General features: G+C 40.1%; 1 protein-coding gene across 1 annotated transcript; it reads left to right on the top strand.

The window, feature by feature from the left end:
• Nucleotides 1-1,104: 1,104 nt before the first annotated feature.
• PDZRN4 (PDZ domain containing ring finger 4) lies at nt 1,105-14,304 on the top strand (the record flags this gene model as incomplete). The annotated part of the gene is made up of 3 exons (XM_010082028.1): nt 1,105-1,206; nt 4,645-4,761; nt 12,275-14,304. Coding segments are annotated over 3 exons (1,746 nt in total), but the record flags the coding sequence as incomplete, so codon positions are not given.
• Between the last annotated feature and the right edge of the window lie 1,103 nt (nt 14,305-15,407).

Here is a 15,407-nt window from a genome sequence, read left to right as displayed (position 1 = left end):
CCCACCACACAAAACCACAACAGAACCTCCAGGCTGACAAGTGCTGTCCATGGGTATGAGATGCTATGGGGCAGGTTGAAGTCCTGCTCGCCCCCCGTGATGGTACAGCTGGGGTGGGGACCTCCAGGCTGGGCTCAGAGAGCGGTCACTGCTCAGCTGGTAGGAGTGGCCAGAGCAGCCACCACAGCTGGGGGTGTTTTGCACAAAATCAAACCCTTACAAGGTTTTCTTTTCCCCAAATATTCAGATCCTTTTGTCCTCCAGTTTTGTTTTCATGCATTTTCAAATAGACCAAGTTTGGTTTGTTGGGTTTTTTTTGTTGCCACAATTAGAATAATCCACCTCTTGTGCTGTGAATTGGACAAAACCAAATATGCCTGGAAAATAAGATTTCTGTTTGATTCCCTCAGTAAAGGGTTTTGGACAATGCAAAAATGTGTTTGTTATGATGTAGTCACAGACACAGCTGTTTTAATGAGGTGACAGAATAGGAAAAAGGTAGTGAGAAAAGCACATTCTCATTGGAGAACCACTTTTATTTTGATTATCCCCTTGTAGGGGGGATACATATGTTTTGTGTGGTTCTGGGTACTAAGCTGTCCACACAAATATAAAATGATTAAATGGAGCAGCAATAAGCAGTGGCCTGTAAGTATTGCCTGGTGAGAGATAATACTGTAGCTCTCTAATTGGCTCTCTACCAGCATACAAGTGTGACTGATTTCAGCTGTAGCATTACCAGTCTTGCTTCCACCAGCACTATTATCTCAGAGTGACACTTCCATTACTCTGAACGGAGAAAGATGAACGTCACCTGTCAGGGGCTGGTTAATTGTGTTGCTAGATGTATGTTACCAGGGCGCAGGTTGGACATTTATGAACATAACTGCTTCCTCTGATGTCCGCCATCCTTCAACGATCGATACAGCTCTTACAGTAAGCGCATAATTGAGTGAAGGCACTTACCACTGAGGGGCTGAAGATGAGCCCATTGCACGAGTTTCATTGTCCATACATTCAGCACAAATGAGCTGATATCTGCCCTTTATTGTGTGTTGCTTTGTGGAAATAGAAACTAATGTGCCACTTTCATTTGTTTTCTAGATAAATGGCCAAGATGTCCAGAATCGTGAAGAGGCAGTGGCTTTGCTTTCCAGTGAAGAATGCAAGAAAATTGTGTTGCTGGTCGCAAGACCGGAGATGCAGGTTAGACTAAATAGATGCACTGAGCCAGAACCCCGGGTTATAATGTACAGTCACTGTCATTGTAACTAGTGAATTGGTGAGAAATAGGAGTGCTAAAGTTCCTGACAAAAGGAGGAAACAGATAATTGCAGAACTTTGCCCCTGTTTAGCCAACAAAGAAAATAACATTATATTACTAGGGCTTGTTTTCCCCAGACTAAGCAATTCCTTTCCAGCAGACAGAGTAAACAGGTATACAAATAAAGCCGACAGCACTAATTTGATATTAGTAAAGTATGAAGTAGAACTTGAAAACTGTATGTTACTCATTAGGTGATTCTTATTTCTTCTGGGGATAAATTTCCCATACTTACCTCAGTCATTTATATGAACTTACACAAAGCTGGTCATTGGTGATGTCTCTTTTTATCCTATGCACTTATAAGCAGGTGTGTAAACTGTTAATTTGTGTACCAGCTATGAGACTTTCACTACAATGGCACTCAGCAAACCCAGATCTAGTTGTTTTTAAAGCACACTGATTACAAAAACCTGCTTGTACATGACAAATTGTATCTTGGGAGGTGCATTTTTGAAAGCTTTTAGAAATGTTTCTATGGTTTTAAAAATAAAACAATACCAATGCCAAGAATCTTGCCATGACAAGAATTTTTTTGCATCATTGCAGGGGGCAGATGTTATGTTGATCATCAGACTAAAGGAGGGGTAGAGTGGAAGAAGAGTACTATTTGTACTTCCCTTTATATTCTGTTTATAGGCCATTGCAAAGCAAAAAGACACTATATTGTGACTGTTCTCTCCATCTGCTAACAATTCAGAGTTGGTTATGTTGCCATTTGTCTCTCATGCTATTGATCTGATGTTTCACAGTCTCACTAGCTGCATACTCTGTATAAATTAAATTGAGTAAGTGTAATTCAGTGTCACTTGGATTCTCTACTTGAATACAATAGTTATAAAAGATTCACAATTTCAGCATTCATTTCCTTTATGTTTTTTCATGAATCTAAACATTCCCATAAAGCTGGTGACATAGTACAGCAAAAGAAAAGCTATGCATTGCTTTATATTGCAAAACTGTGGTCCTCACTGGAAGTTGCAGAAGTTTTGAAAGAGTTGTTTCAGTATTAAGACTTTTCATTACGATTTTGGTTTTCAGTAGGGAAGTGAAACCCACCTACTTATATAATACATACCCAAGGAAAGTTCATTCTCTGTGTTTGTTTAAACTGATCAGCATGAAAAACTCAATAGAAGATAAGAAATTACTTAGCTGTACCAATATAGCCTCCCGTATGGATGCTCCTTTCAAACTATAAAAGTGTGTTTCGGTTTGGTTTGGGGGGTTTTGGGGGTTTAATTTATGTGGTTTAAAAATATATTAGTACAAAACTCTAGAAAAGCCATAGTATGTCAGAAATCAGGCTGTCCACAAACTGATTTCTACTAGTTGTGTTGCTTTGACTCTGGTAAAAGAGAGCAGGATAAATCAGGCTTTCATTTTTAGATAGAAACTGGTAATGGCAGTATTGCAATCTTGAAGGGTGACTGCTGAGCACATTCATTCAGTAACAGGGAAGAAAACCTTCTCTGACCATTTGTTTGCACAGTGAATACAATGAATAATTAAGTTTTGAAACAGAGAACCAGAGGAGTGCACAATCTGGTTAATATGTTAACAAACGGCGCAGGCATATGCATTCACCTGCACATGTATGTAGTGCACATATATACTAAGCCATATATTATTTTTATTCTAAAAGCTGTAACATAACATAAACATCCCCATTAGTTAGGTACCAGGTCTGCCCCAGACCAGCAGATCTGCCCAAGTGAGATTTGTCTTTCATCCTCCAGATTTGTTAATCTTTGGAAATGAGGGATATTTAGCTGCGTTTTGTATGATAGAGGAGGATTGTGTTCATGCTTTCCTTGGTAAAAAAAAACAAGCAAGGCAAGTAAACAAAACTAGTGGCCAGTACCAGATGTTTCAGAGAATGGTTTGAAAGTCCCATTAAGGACAAACATAAAAATAATTTTTTATTTATATGTCCTCAAAAAAAAAAAAAAAACCAAACCAAACCTTCTTCTAATCCCAAACTGTTAGAGGCTGGCTTTGACAAGGAAAACAGTGAAAGGCTTATGTTCTTTATAACAGGAAAGAGTTCATTGGCAGGGGCAAAAACACATCCGAGTTTGTGAAGGAAATATTGGTTTCCTTCCAGCATTCGATCAGAAGTATCACACAGCATCAATCACTCCTTGTGTACCTTCAAACTACTACTACTACTTGCTGGTTTGGTGTAACTTTTCTGACTGGCATCTGTGGACAGAACTCTTCTGGCTTTGATGCTGTGGCACTTCTGCTGTAGGTGTTGGCCCATGTTACATTGCTCTTTCTTTCTCGGAACATTAATAGTTGTTACTCTTGTAATTATCTAGTGCTGAGACTTTTACCATTTAACATCTTTTTATCACCTTCTTCCTCTGGTTCCTTCACCAGTGACAAAACAATAAGTCTTTCCTTCTGCTACAGTCCCGTCAATATAGCCAGGAGTGTCACTGACCAGTGTTTTCCTTTTCAATGCAGTATGCCATCTGGCAAGGGATTACAGATACGAATGGATGTGTGCCATGTGCACACATGTGCACAAGGAACGAAATGGGGAGGAATAGCATTTTAGGCCAGGGGTGCCTGTTTTATCAGTTTAGAGAGATGTGAAGGGTGCGAAGTCAGTGGGGAGATAGGATATACCCACTTGACAGAAAACATAGCATCCCTTCCTGTCCTTTTGCAACACTGTCTTCACCAAATGTCAAGGTATTATTTTACACTTGGGTGAAAAACAAACAAACAGATAAGCCTTGCTTCCAGGCACACTGTGAGAACAAAAATAACCTCCCTTCAAGTCACCCCATCTTTCTGTCACCCTCCTCTGTTTGTTTGTTTACCTGGAAGATCAATGGGAAAACTATGATAGAAACGCGACATCAGGTTTCTACTGAGGTGGCAGCAGCAGGGCACAGCACTGGGATGGAGGTTGTTAGAGGATAGAGCCCAGTTGCCTCCTGGCCCTATTAGTAACGTTCCCGCTCTTTCAGCGTGGGGGCTCTCGGCGGTAGTGAACATGACAGCTTCAGGATTATGCGCTGCGCCTTTCATACCTTTGAAAGGAAATAATGTCTGTGCTGTGCAGTCTCCTTCATTATGAGAGAAAATCAGTCATACTGTTTCAAGAAAGGATAAAAGGCGTAAGAGTCCTTTTTTTATCCTTCTTTTTTCTTCATCTCTTTTTGAGATGTGAACTCCTACCACCTGCCTTTCTGAAGAGAATCATTAGGATAAAAAGAACTAGTCAAGCATTGCCATTTGGGTTTACCCTGTTTTAGCATGTGTCGTTACTAACATGATATAATGTACTAATGTATTCTTTGCAGCTGGAGGATGGGTGGCTGGATGATGAAAGGAATGAATTCTTAGAGGAGTTAAACTTGGAAATGTTGGAAGAGCAGCATAATGAAGTGGTACAGTACACAGCCAACGAGGTGGAGCAGGTAGGACTGCTACTAAACGTATAATTGGAAATGTTGCTGTGAATACTTCTTTATTAATAGAGAATGAAATGGTACACTGTAAAATAGAGTCAAAGTCTTTGATAGAATTCTGTCTCTAAAATACTGTGAACACCGGCATGGTGCAAGTAAGGAAAAGGAGAACAATAGGTGCTTTGGCCAAGTATGGCAAGTTAGCAAACAATTTAGGAGGCTGTGATAACTGCAGATTTCTCATTTTCTCTGAGCTCTCAGAATAATATTGCTTTCCTTCTTTAATTCTAAAGTATTTGGGGGTTTATGTTTTTGTATTTTATGTCACAGTTTTCTGTAATGAATTGTACCCGTGTAGCACCTAGAGCTCTGAGATGCAATAGTTTCCCTTCTTGTTGTATGCCTACAAGGTATGAGCCAGCCCTTGCACCAGAAAGCTTGCAAAAAAGATGGAAGAGGTGTTTAAAATAAACAACAGGTGTTTTGGTAATACAAGTGTGTTTTTCTTATACCAACAGCGCACAGCTCGGCATTTGTTTTGTTAATGGAGACAAATAAGCATATTGTTAACATAGTCTCAGCTTGCTGCTATCCTGACTTTTACCTGCCCATATGTGCTGTAAGCAATGTGACTGTGGCAGAGATGCATGTGCACCCCCAGCCATACAGTTTCATCAAGGGATGGGTCTTCTCAGTTGTACTTTATTGTGGAAGGTGTGTAAGTGACCTTATCCACTCCTAGATCAGAGGATCTGTCAGCGTGCACACCTGTGTGGAGCCAAAGAAATAAAATTCAGCTTCATCTCCTGGCTTCTGCATATATGCAGCTGGTGAGAAACTGTTTTTCCACCCACAGAAATTTCTGACTTACAATTTTTTCCCCATTCTGAATTTCTCAACAGCAGAGCCTAAGGCATTTTTCTTTGAAGTAAAGAGAGGGAGAAAGACTGTGAGAGCCTTCCTTCTTCTGGAAACCAGGGAGCTTATCTGGCTAACAGGAGACCTGGCCTCAAATACCACACTGCCTGGTCCACATTGAGTGCCTGAACACGCATCTAGCCTGTGTCCTCCTCACCTCCCCTCCACCTTTGACGCTGGGCTATTGACTAGGTGGTAACTCCTATTAAAGCTATTCACTGTATGCACATTAAATATTCATTAGGACAGAGACACTGACAGAATAATTAAATCAATTATCTGGAATATGATAGATCAGATTACAAATCCTTGATTTTATAAACATTTAATTATTTACAGCAAGTGGAATAACTCCAAGGTCAGAGGTGAAGGGAGCTTTGCAACATGATTTGTAGTGGCCTTTTAGTTATGACCCTCTTTTCTCTGCAGTGATCCAAGCCTCAGTTTCCCAGGTTAAATGTGCTAACTACTGCACTGCTGCACTGCTAGCTACTTTGAACAGATATTTGGCATATTGTTTATTTTTTTTAACCACAAATTTTGTCTCGATAGCAAAAGAATTCATGTCAGAATGAAAGCTTGTTCTTTGCTGAGCAATTTCCTTTGTGCAGAGACATTTTCACACAAACCCCTGCTTCTGGGGGAAATTCTTGAACAGGTCTATCTACAAACCCCTAGTAGCCCTCACATGACATGTTGGGGCTTATGAAATCCCTTCACAGTTGTGACCTTCCACTCCCAAGTTCTTGTCAAACGTTGTCTTTGTCACTGAATTTGGGTTGTGGATAGCGTTAATTATTGAATAGTAGTGTTCTGTGGAGTGGTTTTACAGAACACATTGAGTTTGGTTATTCCCCATGGGGATCTCATGCTAAGGATTTTTCTTTTTTCCCTATTGAGATTTTATATTGCTGTAGAAGAGAGCAATACTTGAAAAAATTATCGTCACTTGTGCTCTGTTGCTGTCTGACTTTGGGTTGCTTGAAGTAATGCTAGGACAGCCAGACATGTCTTTGCCCTTCTGATGAGTAATTGAATCAACCAAACGCAACTTGGTGTGTAATGGGGCGTCAGTAATTTGTGACAGCTGCTGTCTCTCTAGACTCTATATAGTATAGCAAGTTGGAAAACTGGTTCTTTACTCCTTGTTAGGCTGGGAAACATAGCAGTTTCCTGAGGTGAATCAGATAATCCATTGGAGCAATGAAGCTGCTCTCATTGCAGCTGCCAGTGGCCAAGCTGAGTATTTTCAAGCTTGCCGGCTGGCCATGGAGAATTCACTCTAAGGCCAGCCTTGATTTTTGTGAAGCAAAACGCAGTCCTCTGTTTTCATAATCATCTGTTGTCATGAATCTTGTGAGCTGTAGGAATGAATACGCACTACAGCAGAATATCCTTCCAAATACAAGTCTGTTTTCCAGAACACCATTTTAACATTTAGTATAAGTTGACACAGAAAAATTTGGTAGTTTGTAATGGAAGAATTAAGTAGATAGTCATATCTTTTCTGTATGTTTTTGAGGCACTCTATAGAATTTAATCAAGAATTGTATCTTCTCTGTATAGAATAGTCCAATGAACCTCAAGGAAAGATTTAATTCTCCGTTCTTTTATAACTCATTGTATTCCTTCCCCTTTACAACATCGTGGTTCCTTGTGCAGCAGAGATAACCTTCAGAAGAATACCATACATTTGCCATGCATAAATTCTTATCATATCATGGAATATATCAAAACCTTTTAAGAAGAGAAAGAATTCTATAAAAAAAATCATTCTCATTCATTCAAAGCTGAAATGCAGTGACACTATCTGGGGGAAATTCTTTTTTGAGAGAGGCCTGTTTTAAAAGAACACCATTGTTTGCAGAAGAGCATTTTCCCTTTCAGTACCTCACTGAAATCAATCCCAATCTTCCCTCATGGCTGGACTACCTCGTGGTCAGCCTGCCACTGGAGATTCCTCTCAGTGGGGTCAGTCTTCCTCTCATTGTCTGAGACTGACTGGAGAGCCCAGCAGCTACATTTATTAAAACCTTCAGCTGAATCTCACTGCCTTCAGACTTTAGTAGCAGCCTGGGTTTTGAGTCCCAATATGCATCATAAGTTGTAAAATGAAAATAGAACAGTGCCTGAATTCCTGCAAGATTAGCCATTTTATAGGCATGAATGCTTGCTGGAGCTGAAATGCAGAATCTTTTGAGGTTCATTTATTGCTTGATTGTACGCACCGCCACATTCGCCTTCTCATTATCTGAGTTCTCACTGCAAAGATGAGGCCTAAGGAGCCCTTTGGTATTTCAGACAGAAATAATTGTAGAAGAGATTGACAATGTACGTTTGAAAACAAACACTTTGTTTGGAATAGATAATAGACAACACTGACAAAAGCAATGCACTGACAATTGGAGACTCACTTGTTTTTCAGAAGGGACTTAACCTGGAATTAGGCTTGCTACCTTTCAAAATAAAATTTAAATCTCATGTTGTAAGACTGCTCAGTCTGCACATGTTTAGGAGCTCTGGCAAGCATGACATGTCCAGGACAGAAATGCCAGGGGCTACTTTACTTGAGTCACAGTGGATTTTTAAAAAATATATATCTCAAAAACAAGCAGTACAATAGGTATCTGTATTACTTTCCATTTTCTTAATTGAACTAGCTGCTGTTCAAATCCACATACAGGGGAAAGATTTGATGTGACATGGATGTCTGCTCTAGGTTGAGAAGAATCTGATTGTGCAGGCACTTGTTTCTTCCTTACATGGAGGGGAACCCAAAGTGACTACCTGACATTCATGTGCCTGTACTAGGCACTTCTTACATTTTATCAAATAATTCCCACCTATCTGACTGCAAAGATGGGGTTTCCTGAGTTTACATCTTTTGTGTACATATGTTAATTATGGATTCAATAACTAGAGTAGATGGTAGCATATCATATTCAGTCAGTCTAAATCAAGGGGAAGTTGAAGGACCAAAGTTTATATTGTTGATAAAAGTAGTGTGGAAAAGAAGAGCCATTGATTCTGAAAGTGTTGATTGCATGGATCCGAACTGTAAAGTCTGTTGCAACACCTATACAAATAGATACATTAAGGGATTTTTTTCAGAAGTGCTCAAATATGTGCTTTGGTGGTGTGGCACCATGCTGGAGACGTCAGAGGAAGCATCATGGAGCTCAGCTCCTGCAAGCTGTACGACTGCACGAACATGTTATGGATAAGTTACCCTCTTTAGGGTGTTAAGATGGGTTTAGGCATATGGATGCAAGTTGTGCTATGTCACTCACTCTCAGAGAGCAGATTATGGCCCTCCTCATTTGCTAATGTAAATGGAGCCCTGTATTTGGGGCAGGCACCCAAATTCCTTGCTGTTCTGCAGCACGGTCCTCCAAACGTCTGGGGAAGCTGTTCTCCCTTGTGTCAGTAGTTAACTATTTTCCCAAGCAGTGAGAAACAGGGATTGCACAGTGCAGTGGCCAGGATGCAGTGTAGGTGACCCAGACTGGAGTCACTTCTCTGATGACAGGTTTGGGAACAGAGGAGGTCAATACAAGATGGAGCAGCTCCAAAGCAGGTGAGAGAAGGGACAAGAATAGCTTATATAACGGCACTCACCTGGAGGACTTAAACTAGAAAAATTCATAATTAAACCTAAATCTCCAGCATTCCTGGTGAAAACCCTGGCCACTTGGCTGGTTGGGTGCTCTTCTTTCTGTTTACTCTTGGTTTTAATGAAGAATTCTCTAGACGTTTTTTTTCTTGGTGTAAAATGTGACATTTTGGAACTCTTACAAAATAGGTGATGTGAGAGGGAAAACATTGCATTCCCACCACGTCTCCAGCTGCTCCTGAAAATGGAACTAAAGTGTTGCAGCCACTTAGGAAAAAGATAAGAAGAGCCTTAATAAGAAAATCTTCCAATATACTTTATACTCCTTAACAGCAATGCATAACATGAGGAAAGAAAGACTAGATTAATGATAATTATAGAACAACTCTGGAATACTTAGTTATTTAGAATGTTCTTGGTTCTACTCTTCATAGTGCTTCTTCCTGTGACAGGAAGATACACTTATTTTTTAAGCAGATAAGTAGAAAGATCTGAGAGGATCTCAGATTGGAAAAATACATACAATTGATTTTTTCTTAAAACTTGAAGAATTTTCATTAAAGTCTGCCTTTGTCCCTTGCAGTTTCAAAATCTAGTTTCTAGAAAATTCTGACCCTGCAACATCAAGAAAGATTGAACCTTTGCATGATCCCTTGAATAACACTGACTACATTCTCTCCCAAGACATTTAAATTCAAGGGGAGAGTTTTTCCCCATTTGGGGAGAGTGAGAGATGGTAGTTGGCACATTGCCGGTGTGACTGCCAAAGCTACATGAGAATTATACCTTTATTGTGCATTTTGTTATCAGGTGAACATTTGTCCTGGTTTAATCTGGGACAGAGTTAACTTTCTTCATAGTAGCTAGTGTGAGGCTATATTTTTTATTTGTGCTGAGAATAAGACTGATAACATACAGATGTTTATAGTTATTGCCAGGACAGTCAAGTTTCTAATGCTTTGCCACTGTCTACAGGTGCAGGAGAAGCTAGGAGGGAGAATAGCTCACAAGTACTGTCTTGGGATTTGAACTTAGGTCTACGATTGACACCCAGATTGGACAATGGTATATTCCATATCATGCACATCATGCCCAGAATATTATGAGGTGCTATCCGTAAGCACTCTCTTTCTCAGTTGGGTCTCTCTCTCAGACTTTCAGGTTCTTTTTTTTCTGGGATTGTGGTTTCAGGACTCTCTCTTCTTCAGGATCATTAGCCAGCAATGGGCTAGGCTGTGGTCATCGGGTGGTGAGCAGTTTCACTGGGTATCACTCATTTATATATTTGTATATTATTATTATTATCATTATTATTTTTGGTTTTATTGTAGTTTAGTTAGTAAATTGTTCTTAATCTCAACCCATGAGACTTTTTCCCTTTAGCCCTTTAATTCTCTCCCCAAGGAGGGGGGAGGGTGAGTGAACAGCTACATGGTATTTGCTGCTTCTAGCTGGGTCAAACCACAACAACGTTGTACGTGCAAAAGGATGAGTGTAAAATGTATGCTATGATTTTAAAATAAAGTTTTTCTTTGCAGGTCTTGTCTGACAACAAATTGCTCAAACATCTTTTAAGAAATTTTTAACTGGTCTGTCACAGACACCGAATTCTCCTAGTGTTGTGTTTTTTTTAATATTTGTTTTATTCCACTATTACATTACATTTTTGGGGTGGAGGTTATTTTTTTTTCTGAGACTAGGCTGTTATTTTTTCCTAACAATTGAAGAAAGGAAAGGAGTTGAAGAGTGTGTGATCATGAGGTGTGCATGAAGAGAGGAGAAAGGATGAGATAGGAGGCACCTTTTCATCCTGTTTTAGTGTCTGTCAAAGTAGAAAAAAAGGAAATTATAACAGTAGCCTCTTTGTTTCCTTTCACTGGGTGCACTGTACCTTTTTTCTCCCTTGATTATTACTACCATTATACGTAATTATGCAATTATACCTCCTAAAAGAGAAATGGCATTTGGTTGGTACTATGTACACTTAGATATTTGGCGAACAGGCCATATAAATTGCACTCGGCATGATTGCTCTGTGAGGGGAATAGGGGGGAATTCTTTGCTTATCCAGTTTGAAAAATAAAAAGCATCTGTCTCTTGAGAGAGGTGTTATCTCACATTCTTTGAGAATATAAATAGGTTGAGAATACAAATAGGTTAGGTACAATGAGTGGAGCGTGAATTAAAAAACAGCCTAAATGCTTGACATTATGCCCATGGCAAGCACTCAGTGTTGTTCTACGCTTAATGGTAAAAGGCTGTTTTTATTTCTTAGGAATGTAAACTCTAAGTAGGGAACAAAAATGGTCTCCAGGGATGCAATGGAAAGAGGTCTGCTTGATGAAAATCCTAGAATTCAAAATGAACAGTCTTTTGGAAAAAGACTACTGAAAACAAGAAGTGTGAGAGAAAGCTGCAGAGAGTGTAATGGAGCTAGCTAGCCCTCTGCAGGTTCAACCCTGTCCATCTCCAAGGAGCAAACAAGGAGTTCACTGGTTAAAAAACAAAAAAAGCCTCACGGCTAAAGGTAGTCTTTTTGCACCCTCTTAGATTGTATTAGTCATTGTTTGATTGGCTGGTTGCTCTGTTTTTTTGAAGGGATACCAGTACTGAAGCTTTCTTCCAAGTTTGAGAAGATTTCAGCTCCACAAGTCTCTGGCCATAATCCAGAATCAAAAACAGTGCACCATCTGGTGATCATTATCTTTAAGCACTGCAAAGAGATGGCTTAGCTAGAGAGGGAGGTATTTCTTTACGGACTTTAGAAGATATGTCACTGGTGCTGTAATTAATCTACCTCACTCGGTATGGCCACCACAGCATGACTTTCAGAAATGTTTAAAAGCTGTGAGCAGTAGGACTGCTGTCTAGTGATCTGTTTTAATTCAGCTTAAATCAGATCCCAGATGTTTAAGCAAAACAGAGCTGGAAAATATTCTCGTGTAATATTATCTGCATTTGATAATTATTTTGTTTTGCTCATTTTTTTAGCCAAAGAAACATGAAGAGGAGGATGGCACTACAGACACTGCAACCTCGTCATCCAACAATCATGAGAAGGACAGTGGGGTGGGACCTACAGATGAAAGTCTACGTAATGACGAGAGCTCAGAGCAAGAAAATGCACCTGAGGAGCAGAACAGCACTACCCTGCAGAGCAAATGGGAGCTGGGCCACAGCCAAGATACTGTAGGAAGTGCTGAGCTCCAGTGCAATGAAAGCTTTGTGTCTGGGGAATACATTGAATCTGATTTCATAGGAAACCCAAAGGAGGAATGTGAAAGGTTTCGGCAGCTGTTGGAACTGAAGTGCAAGATTCGAAACCACGGGGAGTATGACCTTTATTACTCGAGCAGCACAATAGAGTGCAACAGAAGAGAGCAAGATGGAGTGGAGCATGAGCTGCAGCTACTCAATGAGGAACTGAGGAACATTGAACTTGAATGTCAGAATATTATGCAAGCTCACCGGCTCCAAAAAGTGAGGAATCAGTATGGCGACATTTGGGCTTTACATGATGAAGGGTTCAGGAATTATAACACCAGCATAGATGTACAAAGAGGCAAACTGGATGACATCATGGAGCACCCTGAGAAGTCTGACAAGGACAGCTCTAGTGCCTACAACACGGCCGAAAGTTGCAGGAGCACTCCACTGACAGTGGAGCGATCCCCTGATAACTCTCTCCAGAGGATGATCAGCATCACCAACAGGAAAAACCTGAGGAGCACAATCGTGGCTAATCAGTCATCCTCAGGACAAAGCAACAGAGAGGCAACCTCAGCCAAAACCAAACCGACTGAGCAGAACAGTGCTGCCGAGGATGCAGCACTGGCATCAGAGAGCAGCAAATTCACAGACCAGGAAAATCAGAGCAGTGAGCACATTCCCTACCTGTCTCCATATCACAGCTCTTCTTACAGGTACGGGAATATACCCGCTCATGCAAAGCATTATCAAAGCTATATGCAACTGATCCAGCAGAAGTCTGCTGTGGAGTATGCCCAAAGCCAACTCAGCCTGGTGAGCATGTGCAAAGACTCGCAGAAGTGTGCAGAGCCCAAGATGGAATGGAAAGTGAAAATAAGGAGTGATGGGACGAGGTACATCACAAAGAGACCAGTTCGAGACAGAATCCTGAAAGAACGTGCCTTAAAAATTAAAGAGGAGCGCAGTGGGATGACGACAGATGATGATACAATGAGTGAGATGAAGATGGGTCGCTACTGGAGCAAAGAAGAGAGGAAGCAGCATTTGGTACGAGCTAAGGAACAGAGGAGACGGCGGGAGTTCATGATGAGGAGCAGGCTGGAGTGTCTTAAGGAAAGTCCGCAGAGTGGCAGCGAGGGCAAAAAGGAAATTAACATTATTGAACTAAGTCACAAAAAGATGATGAAAAAGAGAAACAAGAAAATCTTGGACAACTGGATGACAATCCAAGAACTGATGACACACGGTGCTAAGTCTCCAGATGGCACAAGAGTGCACAATGCCTTTTTATCAGTTACTACTGTATGAACACAACTTCTTTCAGAGAGTATACTACCAGTTTAAGGTAGAGTACGATTGCCTCGTTCAATGTGGCATTTTTATATATTTTGTGACTGTTTATAGTTTGACCTTTTTTGTAAGCAAAATTACCTGGTAATTTTTCATTGGTTTTTCATATAACGGTACCTTCTTTGTCTGGCAGTCTTTCTTTATCCTGCAATATATTCATATTATTCATTTGTAAAAAAAAAAAAAAAAAAAAAAAGAAAAACAAAAGCAAAACAAAAAAGTGGAGAAGCCACTTAATTTCTTAACCTAATACTTATCCTGTAAGTTAAGATCTGGATTTATTTCTCTAGTTTTCTTTTTTCTACTTTAGTAACAATTCAATACCAAAACGAAATGCTTTATACTGTATCCTTGGCTTAACAAGTTTTAAAGTTTTACATCTTAGATTGCATCTGTTTATAAATCATATGCCACATCCCATCGTATAGATAAGAATGACATTTTTTCCAAGTACACCTTGTACAGTACATGTAATCTGTAAATTGCAATTGTATTTGTCCAAGCAAAGTGTAGGTGGGCAATTCTCCTGTGTTATGTAGTGGCATTGGTCATGTAGCTGGGCAGTATGTGATAATTGTGAAGATGAAAGAGAAATAAATTATTGCTTATCTTTAAGAAAAGAAAAAAGTCAAGAGTTCTTTGCTTTAAATTGAATATTTGCCTTTAAAGGATGAGTCATTTCACTATGCATTATATTTACAGCATATAGAGATTTCAAGAACACAGGACACAATTTGGTGGACTAGTTCTTATGAATTAGCTTTTCATTTTGCAGGAGTGCATCTTTCTGGCTTTTTCTTAGCTGCTGTTATTAGTTGATTGAATGGTTCATTGATATATTACTGTATTTTATGCTGTCAGGTAACTACTATGGGTCCTTTCCCTGGCTCAACTTGCTATTTGTTCTACACATACAGAACATAAACACAGCATATGCCTAACTTTGAGCCAAATCTTGTGCAAGAAAAACTAGCAGTGGCTGTCACTGGCATTATTATAGAAGGTGAGTTAAGGAAAAATAGAGAAGAGATTAACTTTCTTGTTGAGGACCCTCCAAATCTTTTAGAAGAGCCCCAGTGGGAGCTGGCTGGGGCTCCAGAGCAAGGGCAACTTGCTGTCTGTGTGCGTGATGAAGTCCTTGTTTCTCCATGCATCAGGGGCATCTCAGCTGCCATCGGGGCATCTTCTGAGCTGCTGCTGCTGACAGCCCAGTGAGTTACAGCAAGCTGTAATGACTGGTCTTGGGCAGTCAGCAGGGTCAAAGACTTTGCCTAATAGCCCCATTTTCTTTGTCCCCGTGCATGACTCACAGCAGTTCCTACCTGATGGAAGTGCTTTTCATAGCAGGATTAGGTGCTGAAGTCACTTAGCATCAGGCTTTAAAAGATATGCTAAAGTATTTCCAAGTTATCTAATTCTGGCAATCACTCATTTGTTTCTTAACCACTTTTGGCACCAGTAGGCATTGGCAGTGCTCTCTGCATCTCCAGGCATGTAAATACTGCAAGAACACTGCTCCCCAAGTGCTTACGAAAATTATGCCACTGACAGTTCACAGTTTGAT

This window comes from Pterocles gutturalis, unplaced genomic scaffold, assembly GCF_000699245.1.
Source record: "Pterocles gutturalis isolate BGI_N339 unplaced genomic scaffold, ASM69924v1 scaffold8124, whole genome shotgun sequence".
Classification (NCBI taxonomy): domain Eukaryota; kingdom Metazoa; phylum Chordata; class Aves; order Pterocliformes; family Pteroclidae; genus Pterocles; species Pterocles gutturalis.
Note: the sequence above shows the minus strand (reverse complement) of the source record. Positions and strands in the feature narration are given on the sequence as shown.